Source organism: Seriola aureovittata, chromosome 14 (genome assembly GCF_021018895.1).
Source record: "Seriola aureovittata isolate HTS-2021-v1 ecotype China chromosome 14, ASM2101889v1, whole genome shotgun sequence".
Taxonomy (NCBI): Eukaryota; Metazoa; Chordata; class Actinopteri; order Carangiformes; family Carangidae; genus Seriola; species Seriola aureovittata.
The window spans coordinates 25,530,792-25,546,223 of record NC_079377.1 but is presented as its reverse complement, the minus strand read 5'-3'; the positions used below and the strand labels follow the sequence as shown (position 1 = coordinate 25,546,223).

General features: G+C 42.1%; 1 protein-coding gene across 1 annotated transcript in view; it reads left to right on the top strand.

Annotated features, from left to right (window-relative positions):
- hectd2 (HECT domain containing 2) overlaps positions 1-14,610 on the top strand; it is a 43,315-nt gene extending 28,705 nt beyond the window's left edge. Inside the window, exons 15-22 of the mRNA XM_056395698.1 lie at positions 452-516; positions 649-742; positions 2,443-2,517; positions 4,809-4,896; positions 5,210-5,316; positions 9,388-9,503; positions 10,220-10,363; positions 10,995-14,610. Coding sequence (XP_056251673.1) covers positions 452-516; positions 649-742; positions 2,443-2,517; positions 4,809-4,896; positions 5,210-5,316; positions 9,388-9,503; positions 10,220-10,363; positions 10,995-11,115 — 810 coding nt within the window. The 3' untranslated portion in view covers positions 11,116-14,610. The remainder of the gene's footprint in view (positions 1-451; positions 517-648; positions 743-2,442; positions 2,518-4,808; positions 4,897-5,209; positions 5,317-9,387; positions 9,504-10,219; positions 10,364-10,994) is intronic.
- Positions 14,611-15,432: the final 822 nt, after the last annotated feature.

The window sequence follows — 15,432 nt, the reverse complement described above, 5'->3', positions numbered from 1 at the left end:
CGTTTCTGAAGTTTTTTTAATCCAGATTCCAAAAACATTTTGACAAAGATAAAAACAAATATTATGTTATTACGGTCAATTAATACTGAATGTTTCCCATGAGCCTTAGCTCAGAGGTGACCTGTCAACCTGTCAGACCTTCAGTCGTTGCTTCTGATTCCTGAAACAAAACAACATGGCGGCCATTATGGAGATCTTTCACCAGATATCTGGTGAAAGGATTTGACAGTTAGAGGTCGTAGGTCAATCTGTGACATCATGTCAGCTGTTACAGGCCGTTAGAGACTCCTGGTGAGGGTTTTATTTGTTTGTAATAATTATACTATGTGTAAAGTGAATGTAGTAAAGACTTTCTCATGTTCACATCTGGACGCTGTAAATTCAAACATCTGTACCGACATAGAAACTAACAGCTGACAGCGGTGACGTCCTTAACCTGCTCCGTGTCCAGCTGATGGGCTTAGCAGTTTACAACAGCATCGCTCTGGACATCCACTTCCCTCTCTACTGTTACAGGTAAGACTGTGTGTGTGTGTGTGTGTGTGTGTGTGTGTGTGTCTAAAAAGCAGCAGCAGGAACGTTTATCTCGAATTTAATGCAACTTGTAATTTAGTTTAATTATTTCTGAATGTTTCCCCTCCCTCGCAGGAAACTCCTCACTCCACCCACTGTACCATGTGACCAGAATGCCCTTGTCGGCATGGCAACCGCCACCCTGGACGACCTGCAGCAGATCATGCCAGTAGGTGTCTTAACCCCCCCCCCCCCCCCCCCCCCATGAAATACGAGCTCAGAAACAAAGACCGAAGTCTGAAGAGAGAGAACTTTAGTTTAATTCTAACCTGCACGATTCAGTGGAAACAAACTGAAGTCCTTTAAGGAGGGAAATAAAGATAACACACTAAAATAATGTGGTTGCATAAGTCTGCACACCCTCTTCTAACTGTGCTCACAATTAACCAATCACATCCACACTCATGTTAATTAGTAGTCAGTACAAACGTGTTGTCAATTAAAGTGAGGAATTGAAGCTCAGCTGTTCTGGTAGGATTTTTCTGACGTCTTCTTCTTCTTCTTTTTAACAGCAGCATGTCGATGTTTTATATCCTCTGTACCTGCACACACACTCACTCTTTTAATGTCTGAGTCTTTCCTGCCAACACCTGCATTCACCTGGTCGGCCACTAGAGGGGGCCGGAGTTACACCTTTAATCTCTTTCACCCTGTTAATCCCTTTAATCAGCATCCTGCTCTGCACTTCTACCACACTACTCTATCTCTCCATTGTATATTCTTTCATGCAGATTTCTGTGTTGATTTTAAAAACATTATTTAAAATAATGTGTAAAGTACACCATGTTCTTCCCCCTGTGGATCCATGCGCATCAAACCCTCGACTCGTCCAGGTTTTTCTCCACAGACGATGCGTTTCGGTTAAATTCACACCGAACGACGACTTAGAAAGTTTGAGTTTCAGTGGTTTGAGTGTTCCCAGATGTGAAGCCTACACACACGCACACACACACACACGCACACACACACACATTTACATTTTCTATGAGACTCCTGTGTGCCGAGGTTTATATGAGCATGATAGTGAAGTGTTGTTATTTGGTTGTGTTACGCAGCAGTTTGTGCAGCCACAGGAACAGAGACGTCTGTGAGTTGAAGCAGCTGGAGCCTGTTTTCATTTACACTGACAGAGAAGCTGCAGTCAGAGATGAACCGTGTCATACATGCAGTTGCTGAAAGAGACTGAGGGGCCTTCGAGCAAGGCTTTAAACTCTGCAGAGACCTGCTGCAGGAAGCTCACAGTGTGACAGCAGCAGAGGGAGAAAGATCCTCACACACACACACACACACACACACACACACACACACACAGAGGAGGTGCTATAACTGGCCTTCTGGTTACGTAACAGCAGGACACCAGATATGAAGCTGCAGTTGGCAGCGGCACCAGAACTCTGGTGACTGCTAACGAACAAGCTCCATTCAAACATGAATCTGATCCAGTAACAGAGTGTTTGACACTGCAGTCACATGGTCTCTGAAACAGTGCAGTTAGACGAACAGGGAATAAACAGTGGATGAATGGATGAATGGATGAATGGATGGATATTTAAGAAAACTTTAAATCAGGATTTACAGAATGAAGTTTAATCTGAGAAGTTGCGTTCACTAACACAGATGTGCTGCGAAGAGAGAAATGTTAATGAATGAATGAACAGGTGATGATGATGATGATGATGATGATGATGAAGATGAAGACACACACCCGTCCAGCTCTTGTGGAGGTTGTTTAAAGTTCCTCACCTTCAGCTGTGAGTGTGTGAAGAGGAGCTTTGGCTGCGACACCAGGGGACGGACGTCTTCTGTCTGTAACTTCCTGCTGCCAGTTGCTCCGACAGATCTGATGCTGCGTCCTGTGTGTGTCTGCAGGAGCTGGCTCACGGGTTGGGAGAGCTGCTGAGCTACGAGGGGAACGTGGAGGAGGATTTCTACCTCACCTTCCAGGTGAGAAAAACTGCACTGACAGTAAAGCTGCAGGAGTTACTGCCATTTTGTTCTCGGGGCGTCCCGTTGTCATGGACACGATATCTCAGAAACACCCTGACGAAACTTCTTCAAATTTGGCACAAACATTCATTCATTCAAGGACGAACTGATTACATTTTGGTGGCCAAAGGTCAAAGGTCAAGTTCACAGTGACCTCGCTAAACACAGTTTTGGCCTTCACATTTGGCACAAGACTCGAGGAAACATGAAAGGCTTTTTAACCATAACTCTTCACACAGCAACGAAGACAAACTTTCACACAAAGGGTTAATATATATATATATATATTAAATAATATTTATATTTAATCTGAAAGCAGTCTGAGCAGCGGAGGCAAACGACCACGAGGCGGCGATTCTACTTCCTCTTGTTTAAAATCGTGAAGGGAAAAAGAAACAGCTGTAGTGTGTCAGTCTGAGTGATCAGCTGTTCAAATAAAACTGTAAATAATGACTTTATTGGTTTTTATTGATCACAGATGTGAGAAGGATATGAGTACATTTAAAAACTCTACAGGGACAACACACACACACACACACACACTCCACAGATGTCATGATTAAAGTGTCTCGGCATGTCGTGCATGACTTGCTGACAGTCAGCTCTCTCTGCTGTGCAGCTTTATTTAGACCAGGCCGTGATCCGGATCAATAAGTCTGGATCTGATGTTTGTTTTATCCATCAGGAGTCAGAGTTTCAGTCGGTACGAGGGGTGTGGCTCCAAATATCTTACATGTTCTCACAAAGCGATTAACAGGAAGTAATGACCATGTTTGGGGCGGGATGACAACTTTCCAAAGCTGCCATCAAATATCAGATTAATAAAGATTTATTCTTTAAATCAATAAGTTCCCTGATTTAAATATATTGTATTTTATTCAAGCTACGTTTTGTAAAACTGCTTTTGTTCAGACGATAATTAACGACTCTTTATCAGCCACTTCAGGACATTATCTGTGTGTCAGCGATGTGTTTTAATTTGTAGTTAAATGAAGTGGTGAGTTGCAGTGTGAGAAGAAGCTGCTCAGTAATGATCTGAAACATGACTCAGCTCCTCGCCCTCAGCGTTACATGACGTGACATCAGCAGGTTTCTGAGCTCGCTGCTCCTGAGCAGAGTAACCACATATAATGGGAGCTTTGTGCAGCGTGTGTGTGTGTGTGTGTGTGTGTGTGTGTGTGTGTGTGTGTGTGGGGGGGGGGGGGGTTATGCATGAAGCAGGAACATATGTGGGCAGCAGCATTATGTAAAGGCCTGAGTGGAGGTGTTATTTCACCCCAGTGTGTGAGCCGACCGTGAGCTATAGGCCGGTCACAGTCACACCACCGCGGTGCTGACGAACCCGCTGACCCGCCAACACTGGACCCCTCTCTGTCCGTCACGTCTGGAGCTCCCACCACCAGCTGTCACTCCCAATATTTTCTCTGTGTGTTTGTTCATCACTGTGTAACCTTCACTGTATTTATACCCTGCAGTGTCCACACACACACACACACACACACACACACACACACACCTTTCTATACTTAAACCCAGAGTTTATTAAAATACCATAATGTGTTGATTGTAGATAAAGATGGCCGACACGTCTCCACTTCCTGTCACTGTTCAAAAATGAAGCCAGAATCTCCCGCGCACGAGCGCTGCCATGTTGCACCGGTGACGTCATTTAAAGCCGGATTCTGCGCTGTAGGGAACAGGAAGTGGAGGTCCCGCCCATACGCCTGCTCCACCCTATCACGAGTCAATCACAGCTGTCAATCATGACGTCTGACTCCCGGTTTATAGCATCAAATAACTAATTAAATCCCCATCATGTCGGCCTGGCTCCTCTTCACTGGCTCCCTGTCCGGTTTAGAATTGATTTTAAAGCTCTTGCGTTTTCTTCTTCTTCTGTGTTTTATTTGGTGAGCCAATCAGAAGAGAGGAGGCTCTGAGTCTATCTTCTGATTGGCTGACTGTTTTCTGAGTGATCCAATAAAAATAAAGCAGATTTCAGGTAAAAACACTCAGAGAAACCAAATCCTGCAAGGTTTGGATGGTGGGTCCAGGTGGGCGGGGCTTGGTGACTGCTTTGTTGTGACATCACAAAGTTCCAGAAGTCCTTTAAGGGTTAAATTCTTCTATAATCATAACCCGTGTGTGTGTGTGTGTGTGTGTGTGTGTGTGTGTGTGTGTGTGTGTGTGTGTGTGTGTGTGTGTGTGTGTGTGTGTGTGTGTGTGTGTGTGCGTGCGCGTGCGTGCTGCAGGTGTTCCAGGAGGAGATGGGCGTCGTCAAATCCTACAACCTGAAGCCCGGTGGAGACAAAATTCCTGTCACCAAGCAGAACAGGAAGGGTGAGTCCACGCCGAGAGTCACGGCAGGAGAAATGACTTGGAGGACGGTCAGCGCTCAGTGTCTCAGAGTTTATAGCTGCATGAACCTGCTCAGTGTGAACACAAATAAAAAGGTGTTTAAATGTGGAGCATCATGTGAGCGGCGACACTCAAACCCGGCTCGGCCCAAAAGCTATTAAAACCTTATTTTCCACCCCGGCCCGGCGCTGGGCCGACGTCCCTGTGTGTGTGTTAAACACAGGAGCCAGGGCTGCAGGGTGAACGCTGTAAAAGTGTGTAATGGAATATTGAAAATCTTTCTCTCTCTCCACAGAGTACGTCCAGCTCTATGTCGACTTCCTGCTGAATAAATCCATTTATAAGCAGTTTGCTGCCTTTTACCACGGCTTCCACAGTGTGTGTGCCTCTGACGCGCTCATGGTGAGTCCACTGTGTGTGTGTGTGTGTGTGTGTGTGTGTGTGTGTGTGTGTGTGTGTGTGTGTGTGTGTGTGTGTGTGTGTGTGAGGGTCACATTATGTCTCTCAGCATCATAAACATTGCACGCAGTACGACAGTAACACCCAGCCTTCTCACATTTATCCGTGACGCTCTTGTCGACAGAAAACCGGACGGTTAGCTCAGACAGGTCGAACGCACAATCACCAAACGAGACGGGTCGGACCGGGTCACCCTGAACTTCCAAAGCCAAAAATCAAATCAGCTGAAAAACTCCGTTATTTCCTCTGACACAGGCTCCGGTACCAACACATACAAAACAAGTCACAAGCTAACAGCTGTTTAGAAATCACAGGAAGAGAAAGTGAGATCACGCTGTGATAAAACCTTTGTTCTAATCCTCTGTCAGTTCTCACATGTTGAGTCTCGACTTTTAATCATGTATCTTTGTTTAGACGAGACCTTTGTTTTGTTTTGTTTTGTTTTGTTTTGTTTTGTTTTGTTTTGTTTTGTTTTGTTTTGTTTTGTAATATTTCCCTCCAGTTTTTGTGATTGAACTTCCTCTGATGTCGACTCTGAGGTCGATCGTACAGAAAGGATTTGAGATTCATTCCTGTTCTTGCTCAAATAATTTACAGTCCATCAAATGTGACGTTCTTCAGTTTATCAACCGTTTCTTAAAAAGTCATTCAAACCTTCTGAATTCTGCATTCAGTTATTTTTAGATCTGAGTGTTTCGTCAGTTTAAGGATGAAGAGACGTCAATCATCTCTTGTTTGATCAGATACGACATCAGCTGATCTAAACTTCACTTGAACTGAGTGAGACAGTGGAAGCAGTGACTCAGACTTGAGATAAATGAAGGACCTTAATTCACTGGAAGAACGCTTCAGTCATGCAGAAGTTCCTGTGTAGCAACAGTGACAGAACTGAAACTTTATCTCCTGAATCACCGTTTGATTTAATATGAACTTGGAGCCGAGAACAAACCTCACAAATATGAGTCGAGCTTGTGAATGTCTCCGTCATGAACGGAGGGAAATGTGACCATAGATGGAGGCGAGGCAGCGAATCCTGTTTGACTTCCTCGTTAGCCAAATGTTTGCTCTCCTGATAAAGAGCTGCTGACTCAGACCTGATCATGTTGTTGTTTGTAGAGCTTTGGGGACCGGGGGGGGGGGGGGGGGGGGGGGGGGGGCTCAGACTGTTTTTATTTTGTTGTACTGTTAAATATTGCCTCCATGTTTTGTGGTATAGTAAGGGAAAATTTTTAGGTTAGAATTAAATAATAATGATAATAATAATTAAGTAGTTATAATGAAAATAAACACATTTTAACACAAAAAGAAACGAATAATTCATATGTAATGAAGTATACGTCCATATGAAAGTTTCATTAAAGTATTTACAATAACAATTAATATATATATATATATAAAACAATACAAATATGTACAATGTGCAATTTTAGAAATTGGAATAATTTCATATATTCACATATTCGTATGTCTAGCACATGTTGATGTATGTGTGCTTATATTGTCGACATACAGGATGTTGATATTGTATATTTAAATATAAAAGAAAGACATGCATGTTTAAAACATATATAAACATGTAGAATTTGTTGTTTTGATAAACTTTCATATATAAATTAAATATATATGATTAACAAATAAGTACACAACATGTTATACCAGATAAAGATTCATCAAATAATGATGTACAATAAATAATAATAATAATAATAATAAATGTACATATACACATTTTACTATGGGTATTTCATATATGTTAGAAACGTATATCATCATATATCCAGAGGATGTATATATGTAATAATATAAGACTTTATACACAGAGAAAATTATTACATTTATTGTATTTGATAAAATAAATAAATAAATTGAAAATGCCAAACAGAAAAAAATTATAATAAATTCTACGTATTTACTTCATAACAGTAAGTAAACAGATATATAAATATTAAAATTTACTTAAACGTTAACGTTCCTAACTGCTATAAAATAGAAGAATTTTCCTAATTAGCTTCAATAACTATTATTTTTTAACTTAATTGTAATTAAGTAACATTTACTTTCTGTGTGGGAATGACGTCTAAACAAGAGACTCAAATGTCTAAGGTTGTTCTGATGTTCTCTTCCAGCAGTGGCTCATAGTTTTTGTGCGACCTCTGACCTCTGACCTCTGACCTTGTGGGTCCTGACTCAGTTTATCGGCCACAGTCAGGGGGCAGTGTCGGAACAGCTGTCTGAAACACCTGTGGGAGCTCAGATAAGACGGACAGATGGAGGGAGAGACTGCGGTTTATCAGCTGAGTCTGGATGTGGGTCAGAGGAGGGACAGGCTGATCTCAACCTGGGATAAACTCTCCCCCGGCTGCCTCCTCCGTTTCCCACAGTCTGGAAAAATAACGCAACAAAACTTTGTTTGACAGGAAACTTTTTGTAGCATCTTTTAAAATCTAAACTACACTAGAAATCACAATGTTTTTGCTCATTGTTTCTTCTTCTATGCCTGATGGTCCAAGTGCTTAAAGCCCTTCTTATACGAGACCGAACAAACAGCCATATTTCTGACTGATACTGATGATTTAGCTGTTAACAGCAGTGGAGGTAAACATGTAAAGTTGATCCTGAGTGGCTTCAGAGGAGAGGTGTATCAGGTTTTAAATTAAAACCATTTGTACGCTGTGACTTGAATCAGGTCTGAGGCTCAAAGTAAGTGAATGTTATATTTCTGGATGAAACAAGTGAAGAATCACCTGTGACCTGGGGCAAATAAAGACACACCTGTCTCACACTCAAAGCAACACAGTGTGACACCATTTCACAGCATCTTTCTTCTGCTTCTCTCTCTCTCTCTCTCTCTCTCTCTCTCTCTGACTGTGTATGAATGCTCGGTCACGTCCACACTGTGCGACGTGCTCGGATGTGATGAGTAAGGCCTGTGGTTAGTTTGTGGCTGTGTGTGTGGTTTGATGTTGGTGTGTGTGTGTGTGTGTGTTGTGGAGTTTCCAGGGTTTTTAGGTCAGTAAAGAGTCAAACGGCAACATCAGTGATGTGGGGTGTAAAGTGTTTTTATGACCTATATCATCTCGTCAGTGCTGCTATCGAATATATTCAGATCATTTTAAATGATTAGTGTCACATTATTATTGTAGTTCTTTCTGAAAACGTCTCTAATCTTGATAAATTCCTGCTGGTACCTGCATCAGTCACCTGCAGAGTCAGACTCATCCAACAGGTCAGACATTAGGTGTAAGTTGTGTGACTGTAAAGCTCTTAAAGTCCATTATGTAATGTCACTTTTGCCTGGTTGTTAATAAGAAACTTTCTCTGCTGTAAACCACTGACTTTCTGACAGTTTGACACATTTTGCAATTATCAGCTGCTCTGACGAGGCTGAACTTCCTGTTTCTGCTGCTGGTTTACTGGTTGTGTTGCACTTACATGATCTTACATCAGCGGAAGAGAGTGTTGCATTCGCCCACTGTTGTATCTTAGTGGAAATTCTGCAGAAAGGCTGATGTTGCATCTGCTCAGCTGTTTTCAAAATGAGCCACACAGGTCAAAGTCAGTATCCTTAAAGCTCCTCCAGTGTAAAGGTGTGTGTCCATGTGTAGTGTGATTATAGATCAGCTCTAGCTTCTATATTAATACTGTGAAAGTATCAAAGCCTCAGTCCACAGAGAAATGCACACAGCCTGTATTCAGAAACTGAGCCTTAAAACCAGCCGTCAGGACTTCTGGAACTTTGTGATGTCACAACAAAGCAGTCACCAAGCCCCGCCCACCTGGACCCACCATCCAAACCTTGCAGGATTTGGTTTCTCTGAGTGTTTTAACCTGAAATCTGCTTTATTTTTATTGGATCACTCAGAAAACAGTCAGCAAATCAAAAGAGAGGTACAGAGAAACATGGAGCTTTAAGATTTTTATGAACTCAGGAAATGATTCATGAGTTCAGTTGTACACCAAATTTGTGTGTGTGTGTGTGTGTGTTTACTGAGTGTTTCTCTCTTGTGTTTCCAGCTGCTGCGGCCGGAGGAGGTGGAGATGTTGGTGTGCGGCAGCCCGGAGCTCGACATGAGCGCCCTGCAGAAAGCCGCTCAGTACGAAGGATACGGCAAGACGGACTCCACCGTCCGGTGAGACGTCTCCACTTCCTACTCACTGCTCATACAGCGAGTCCAAGCACCTCACATTTCCTGTTCACACACTGACCTCACCGGCTGGGAAGCTGCTGTTCAACAGACCCACTGTGCGGCGGTGAAGCTGCTGTCTGACATCAGTTCGAGTTTGTTTCGACGAGAAACAGAGTTAATCTTTTTCTTTTCTTCTTTAGATTATCTAATAATAAATGAAGAATATTACAATAAAATGAATTAAATAAACAAATAAGCAACAACAATAATAGTGAAGCCATCCATCGACAAGGCCTGACAGGCCTGTTACTCAACTTCACCACTGTCTGTCCCACTGTGTTACAACAGATGTGTGTACGTTTGTCGTGGTGGAGCTTCTGCACAGGCAGAGCTTCGTCCACGCCACAGACCAAGTTGAGCGTTTCCAGAGTCATCCACTCTGCAGAATATTTTCACAATTTTTAAACTTGACAGGATTAGAACACCAGAAAAAATTCTTTTGATTCTTTTGAACACATTTTGATTCTTACTTGACAGTTTTTGATCAATTTAATACGCGTCACTACATCCAGGTTGAATAGGGACAGAAACGAGCTGGCTCACACTGAGTAATGATGGACGACCAGGCCCCGACACCTATAACTCATCTACTGAAATACCCGTCTGACTAACACTGTTCATACGTGTCATGTGACAGCTGTATCTGTGTGTTGCACCAGGTGCTTCTGGGACGTGGTGTTGGCCTTCCCCCTGGAGCTGCAGAAGAAGCTCCTCCACTTCGCCACAGGAAGCGACCGCGTCCCCGTCGGAGGAATGGCCGACCTCAACTTCAAAATCTCCAAGATCGACGTTCCGACCGACTGGTGAGAACCTGGAGAGACTGACGAGGAAGTTTTAATAAGAGCAACAAATACAGACTGTTGTTTCTTTAATGGCGTCCAGACAGAAACACTATTCACACATTAACCTCCATCCAAACATTCTGCAACTTGCAGCGGCTGAAATTTATTGTTGGTTTCACAAGTAGAACAATGAGAAGTCAAGAAGTCACCAGAAGTCTATCGAGCCTCAGCTGAGTCAGAGTTTTACAGTTTGATTATTAGAAGTGTTGGAGTTGCTCAACAGACGGGTGAAGCATTAACACTGCACTGAACAGGCTGAGGTGTGATAAGACTCTGAGTCAGAAAGTGAACCAGCTGCTCCAAGGCGTTGGTTTCACACATGCAGGAGGTTTCTCTATCAGTCATACGATCTGTTTGGGTATAAGTTCATATCAGACAAGACAGGATAAATAACTGTTGTTGGATCATTTACTTTTTTGCTCGTGAAATGAAAAACTAGCTCCAATTTCAGTGATTTGATGTTTTAAAGTGTGTTTTTTTGGTTAAAAAAGTCTTTTCAGAATCATTAAATATTTAACTTTTATTTAAAATTTTAAGAGTTGATAGTTAACTTTATTTTTGTAACTTGTCGTCTGGTCTTTCTCTCTTTCAGGTTGCCGATCTCTCACACCTGCTTCAATCAGATCTGTCTGCCTCCGTACCGAACCAGGAAGGAGCTCAAACACAAACTCACCATCGCCATCTCCAACGCTGAGGGCTTCGGCCTGGAGTGACCGGCCTACACACACACACACACACACACACACACTCTCATTCGCACTATTAGCAAACGCTAGCTATCTGTTCGCCACAGCTACCACAACGCGCCTTATGTATCTCTGTAGCGGGAAGGAGCTTCTAGCGTCAGACATCATGATAATGGACATTGATGCGGTTTGTTTCGGTACATCGGGGGTCGGACTCGTCAATTTGCCGATGTTGAACTTTTCAAATCTGCAGCAGGTGAAACGGGAGCTTCCTCCTGACACTATAAATTCTTTGATTTGCACACGGACTGTGTTCGTCGATTGTAAGACAGAACTGAAGGAATATAAACCAAGAAGAAGAAGAAGAAGTTCTCATTTCAGTGACAGATCACCTTCCAAAAACTTTACGGGTCAAATTCATAAATGATATTTCAAATGTTTCTGCTCTCGTACCACTGAAAACATATCACTCCTACTGGATCAGGTCGTTCCCCCGGTCCTCGCTCTCTAAAACTTATATCACCAAAGTAATTAAACTATTCTTAAAATATAAAATGCTGCTCGTTCTCTCAGGAAATTAAGATCAATATCAATTATTTTCCCACCTCTTACATTAACCCTTGTGAGTTAAAAAAAAATGCTCAAACTACAGTTTTTAATCACCAACATTACGTCATTGAGTATTCAGTAAGAATTGAATTTAATTGTGAGCAGCAATAAGATCCAGTGCGAGTAAAATATGAAGGTAAATGAACTGAAATCTAAGAATCTGAGTTTTGAGGTGATGGGTTTGATATTTCTGACGTCAGCGCTTCGGTGACTGTTTAAATATATTTGTATGAAGACGTAGTAAATGTGTTTTATATGGTTTTGCTTTGTTTGCAGCACACTGTCAGGATATAAAGCTTTGCTGGGAGAAGAATAATATTGTGTATCATGAGATGTAGATTGTCTTGTGAATAGTTTTCCTGTTGTTTTTTTGACATTGCCGCCTGTTTCACTGAACAAAAGGCCGCAGCACAAATGTTTTAATGTTGTTTTGAATGTTGTGATATTATGACACAGCTGATCCAGAGCTGTTGATTTATAGATCAGTGTTTGGTTTGACGTTGTTTTTTTTAATGTCGTGTCTTTGCTGCCGTCAGACGGAGAAACGAGCAGCAGACGCTGCAGCTCGAGTGTAGAACAGACGATGAGAGTAGAAAAGTCCTGTTCTGTTATTAACATGTTGATAATCATTGTGGTTATTTGAATATTGATATGTTCCGGTTATTGTGGCAAAGCCTTCACACACTATGCTTGAGTTAAGATGACATTATCGGACAAATCTCAGAGACACAAACCCGCCACTCGTCCTCTGAAAATCCAAAATAACTCATGTCTACCTCATAATGGCCCCGTGCTCACTGCTGCCACTGGTGGTCAAAAATTATATTCTAGCAATATTTAATTAAATTATAATTTAAATGTTCTGCTTTTCAAAACAAATGGAAAATATTATTGATAAATTGGTGAAATATGACTTGTGGCCACCAGAGGCAGCACCGTGCGCAACTCTGAAAAACAAAACTTCAGTAATGGCGATCTTATCCTGTAGCAGAAGGTGTGGACATAACATTCATTCTCATCACAATTTCCTGTTTGTCAGATCAGAAAATATTAAATTAAAGACTCCTAAGACCTGGAAGTAAATTAGCATTTTAGCATTTTAGCACCTCTGGTTCCCTCGTCCTGAAGTCTCTGTGTTTTTAGTTAGATGTCTGAAGTTTCTGTGTTTAACACAAGCTCGAGACATTTTCACGTTTTATTCTACGACATAAAATACGTCAGTAAGTTTCTTTAAGCATATCCGTCTGTAAAAAAAAAGGCCGGTTGCTAACGAGTGTCTAAATGAGACGACAGAGCTATCTGTAGGTTCTACTATTGCTACATAGCTAGCGTTAGCATTAGCAGAGAGCAAGATGATCCTGCTGAACTAAACCTGTCAGGATCAGAAACATGTTTATTTTCTGCAGTACAAAAGACAACAGAAAAATCTCAACGAAAATACATCATCCCTGCAGCTCTGTAAAGCTGTGTCTCAGTTCAGGGGACAACATATCCCAAGATTCATAGCGCTCCTTACAGTCTATGTCTATTACAAAAAGGTGAACTCTGTAGACCAAACCGTCTCATTTCTGTTCGGCATTCGTGGTCTATGTGGTTTCCCGAGGCCCCTGAAGGTCTCTGAAGGACGTGGCCCCTGAGTTGGGAAACAGCTTATCGCACATAATCAGACAAACACGATTTAAGTGCCACAAAGTTCTGGTGGGATCCAAACCCTCTGCCTCTAATGAAGCTCTCTGGAGCTTCTCATGGTTTTCGTGCCACTGATGTCTCTCTTTCTGTCTGTGTCGTCCAGAGCGGGGACAGCACTGTCTCATGTAAGGTTGCCACGGTAACACGCCTAAAGTCCCCAAAATAAAAAACGATCTGGCAAGAAAAACCAAGTAACCAAGCAACGGTCAAGCAGCTTGTATGGCTGCACCGCTGAGACTTACACCAGCCAGATCTGGGTCACCCATTCACCCATTCACCCATTCACCCAGTCTCACTGAGCGTCTATAGGGTCTGAGAAAGATCCTGGTACAACAGCGGGTTCTTTCTGGCGGTTAACGACAAGTCAGCAGGAGCTGGAGCCAGGAGACGCTTCAGTCCAAGCATCTGTCTGAGGAGGACTTCATGCTGCATTCACGGCACGTCGGAACTATCGGAAAAAAGAAAAAAGGAAAAGGAGCTGCTGACGGGGATAAAAACATGTCAGCATCCTGGTGCTGAATACAAAGAGGGAGAGGGAAATGTCGGAGGAGCAGCAGTTCGGACAAATGGGATCATGTAAATGTCAAAGTGTTGTTGTTTTGTTGTTGTTGTTTTAATGTTGATCTGAACCAGGTCTGTTGTTTGTTAAAGGGACCAAACTGTGTCAGGTTATACAGTGGGACGGCGGAGAAAAGACCTTGTCGAAAATCTGTTTGAAAATAGTTCAGATGGATTCAGAGGATTTGATGAGATATAAATATTTTCACTTGTCAGGTGTTTGAAATGTAAGAGCAGAGAAACGTCATGTAGCGACAGCTGCAAACCTTCAGGTCCAGATGTTCTCTACACTGAGTCGACCAAACATGACCCATTTTCTGAATCCTGTCGAGCTTCTGTTGCCCAAGTCTTATATAATACTGTACGTACTGCCGTGTTTCCACAAGTATTTACAGTAAAAGTTGACGAGGGGTCGTTCCCCTCTAGAAAAAACCTTTTCTGTCTTTGCTTCTTCTCTGTTTCTTTTGTTTAGATGCTTTGGGTTCGTGCTCGTCCTCACATTCACACTGGGAGCTGCACAGAACAGCTGCTGCTTTACAGTTCAGAGGACCAGTGTTTGTGTCGGTGTTCGTTTCATGACGTTAACAAACAAAAGAAAAGTGACGTCCTGTTTATCCAGAGTCGGAGAAAATATTAAACATTTGTATTAAATTTTGTCATAATAATTTTTTGCTTGGTGCAGAGCCTCCTCTCTTCTGATTGGCTGACCGACCTGTTGTTATGAGATGAGACTGATGAGACTGAGATGAAACCATAAATATATCTTCTTATGGATCAACACTTCAAAATAAAACACAGAAAAAGATGAAAACACGGAGCTTTACATTAAATAGACTCTATACTATGAATATAAGACGTCTTTGTCTAAAAAGAAAAAGTAAAAAGAAAATCTTTTAGTGCAGTGAGACTGATTTCCAATGAAAATCAACTTGTTATTATTCCAGAAAGTTTTTGAAAGAAGTTGATTTTTGTTTGAAACATTAAATATTCTTATTAAAGTGGCAGAAATAAATTTTATAAAGATTTAAATTCACTGTCTCTGCCACAAAGAGACGGCCGAGACAAACAGAAACACTTTGACTCTGAGTCTCAGTTTGTTACCGAGATGTAAAGCTCGTGTTTTGACCTTGATGTGAGACAAACGGCGGGAAAAACAGCAGCACGGGACGATCTGTCGTGTGGTGTGAGTGAACAGAATAATGACGGGTTCATGTTTTCATTTCACTAATTATCCTGACACTGAAGCAGAGTCACAGTTAAAGACACTAAGAGGTGGAGCTGTTACCTCACACACACACACACACACACACACACACACACACACACACACACACACACACACTCGTATCCAGTGTTTCTCTCTCCTTTACTGCAGACACCAATTAATGCCCAACAATATGTTTTCCCATGTTTACTTTCTGTTTTCCCTCCGTCCGTCTCTGTGGAGCTGAGGTGTCCTACTTTAATGCCGGGAACGAGGGATCTTAT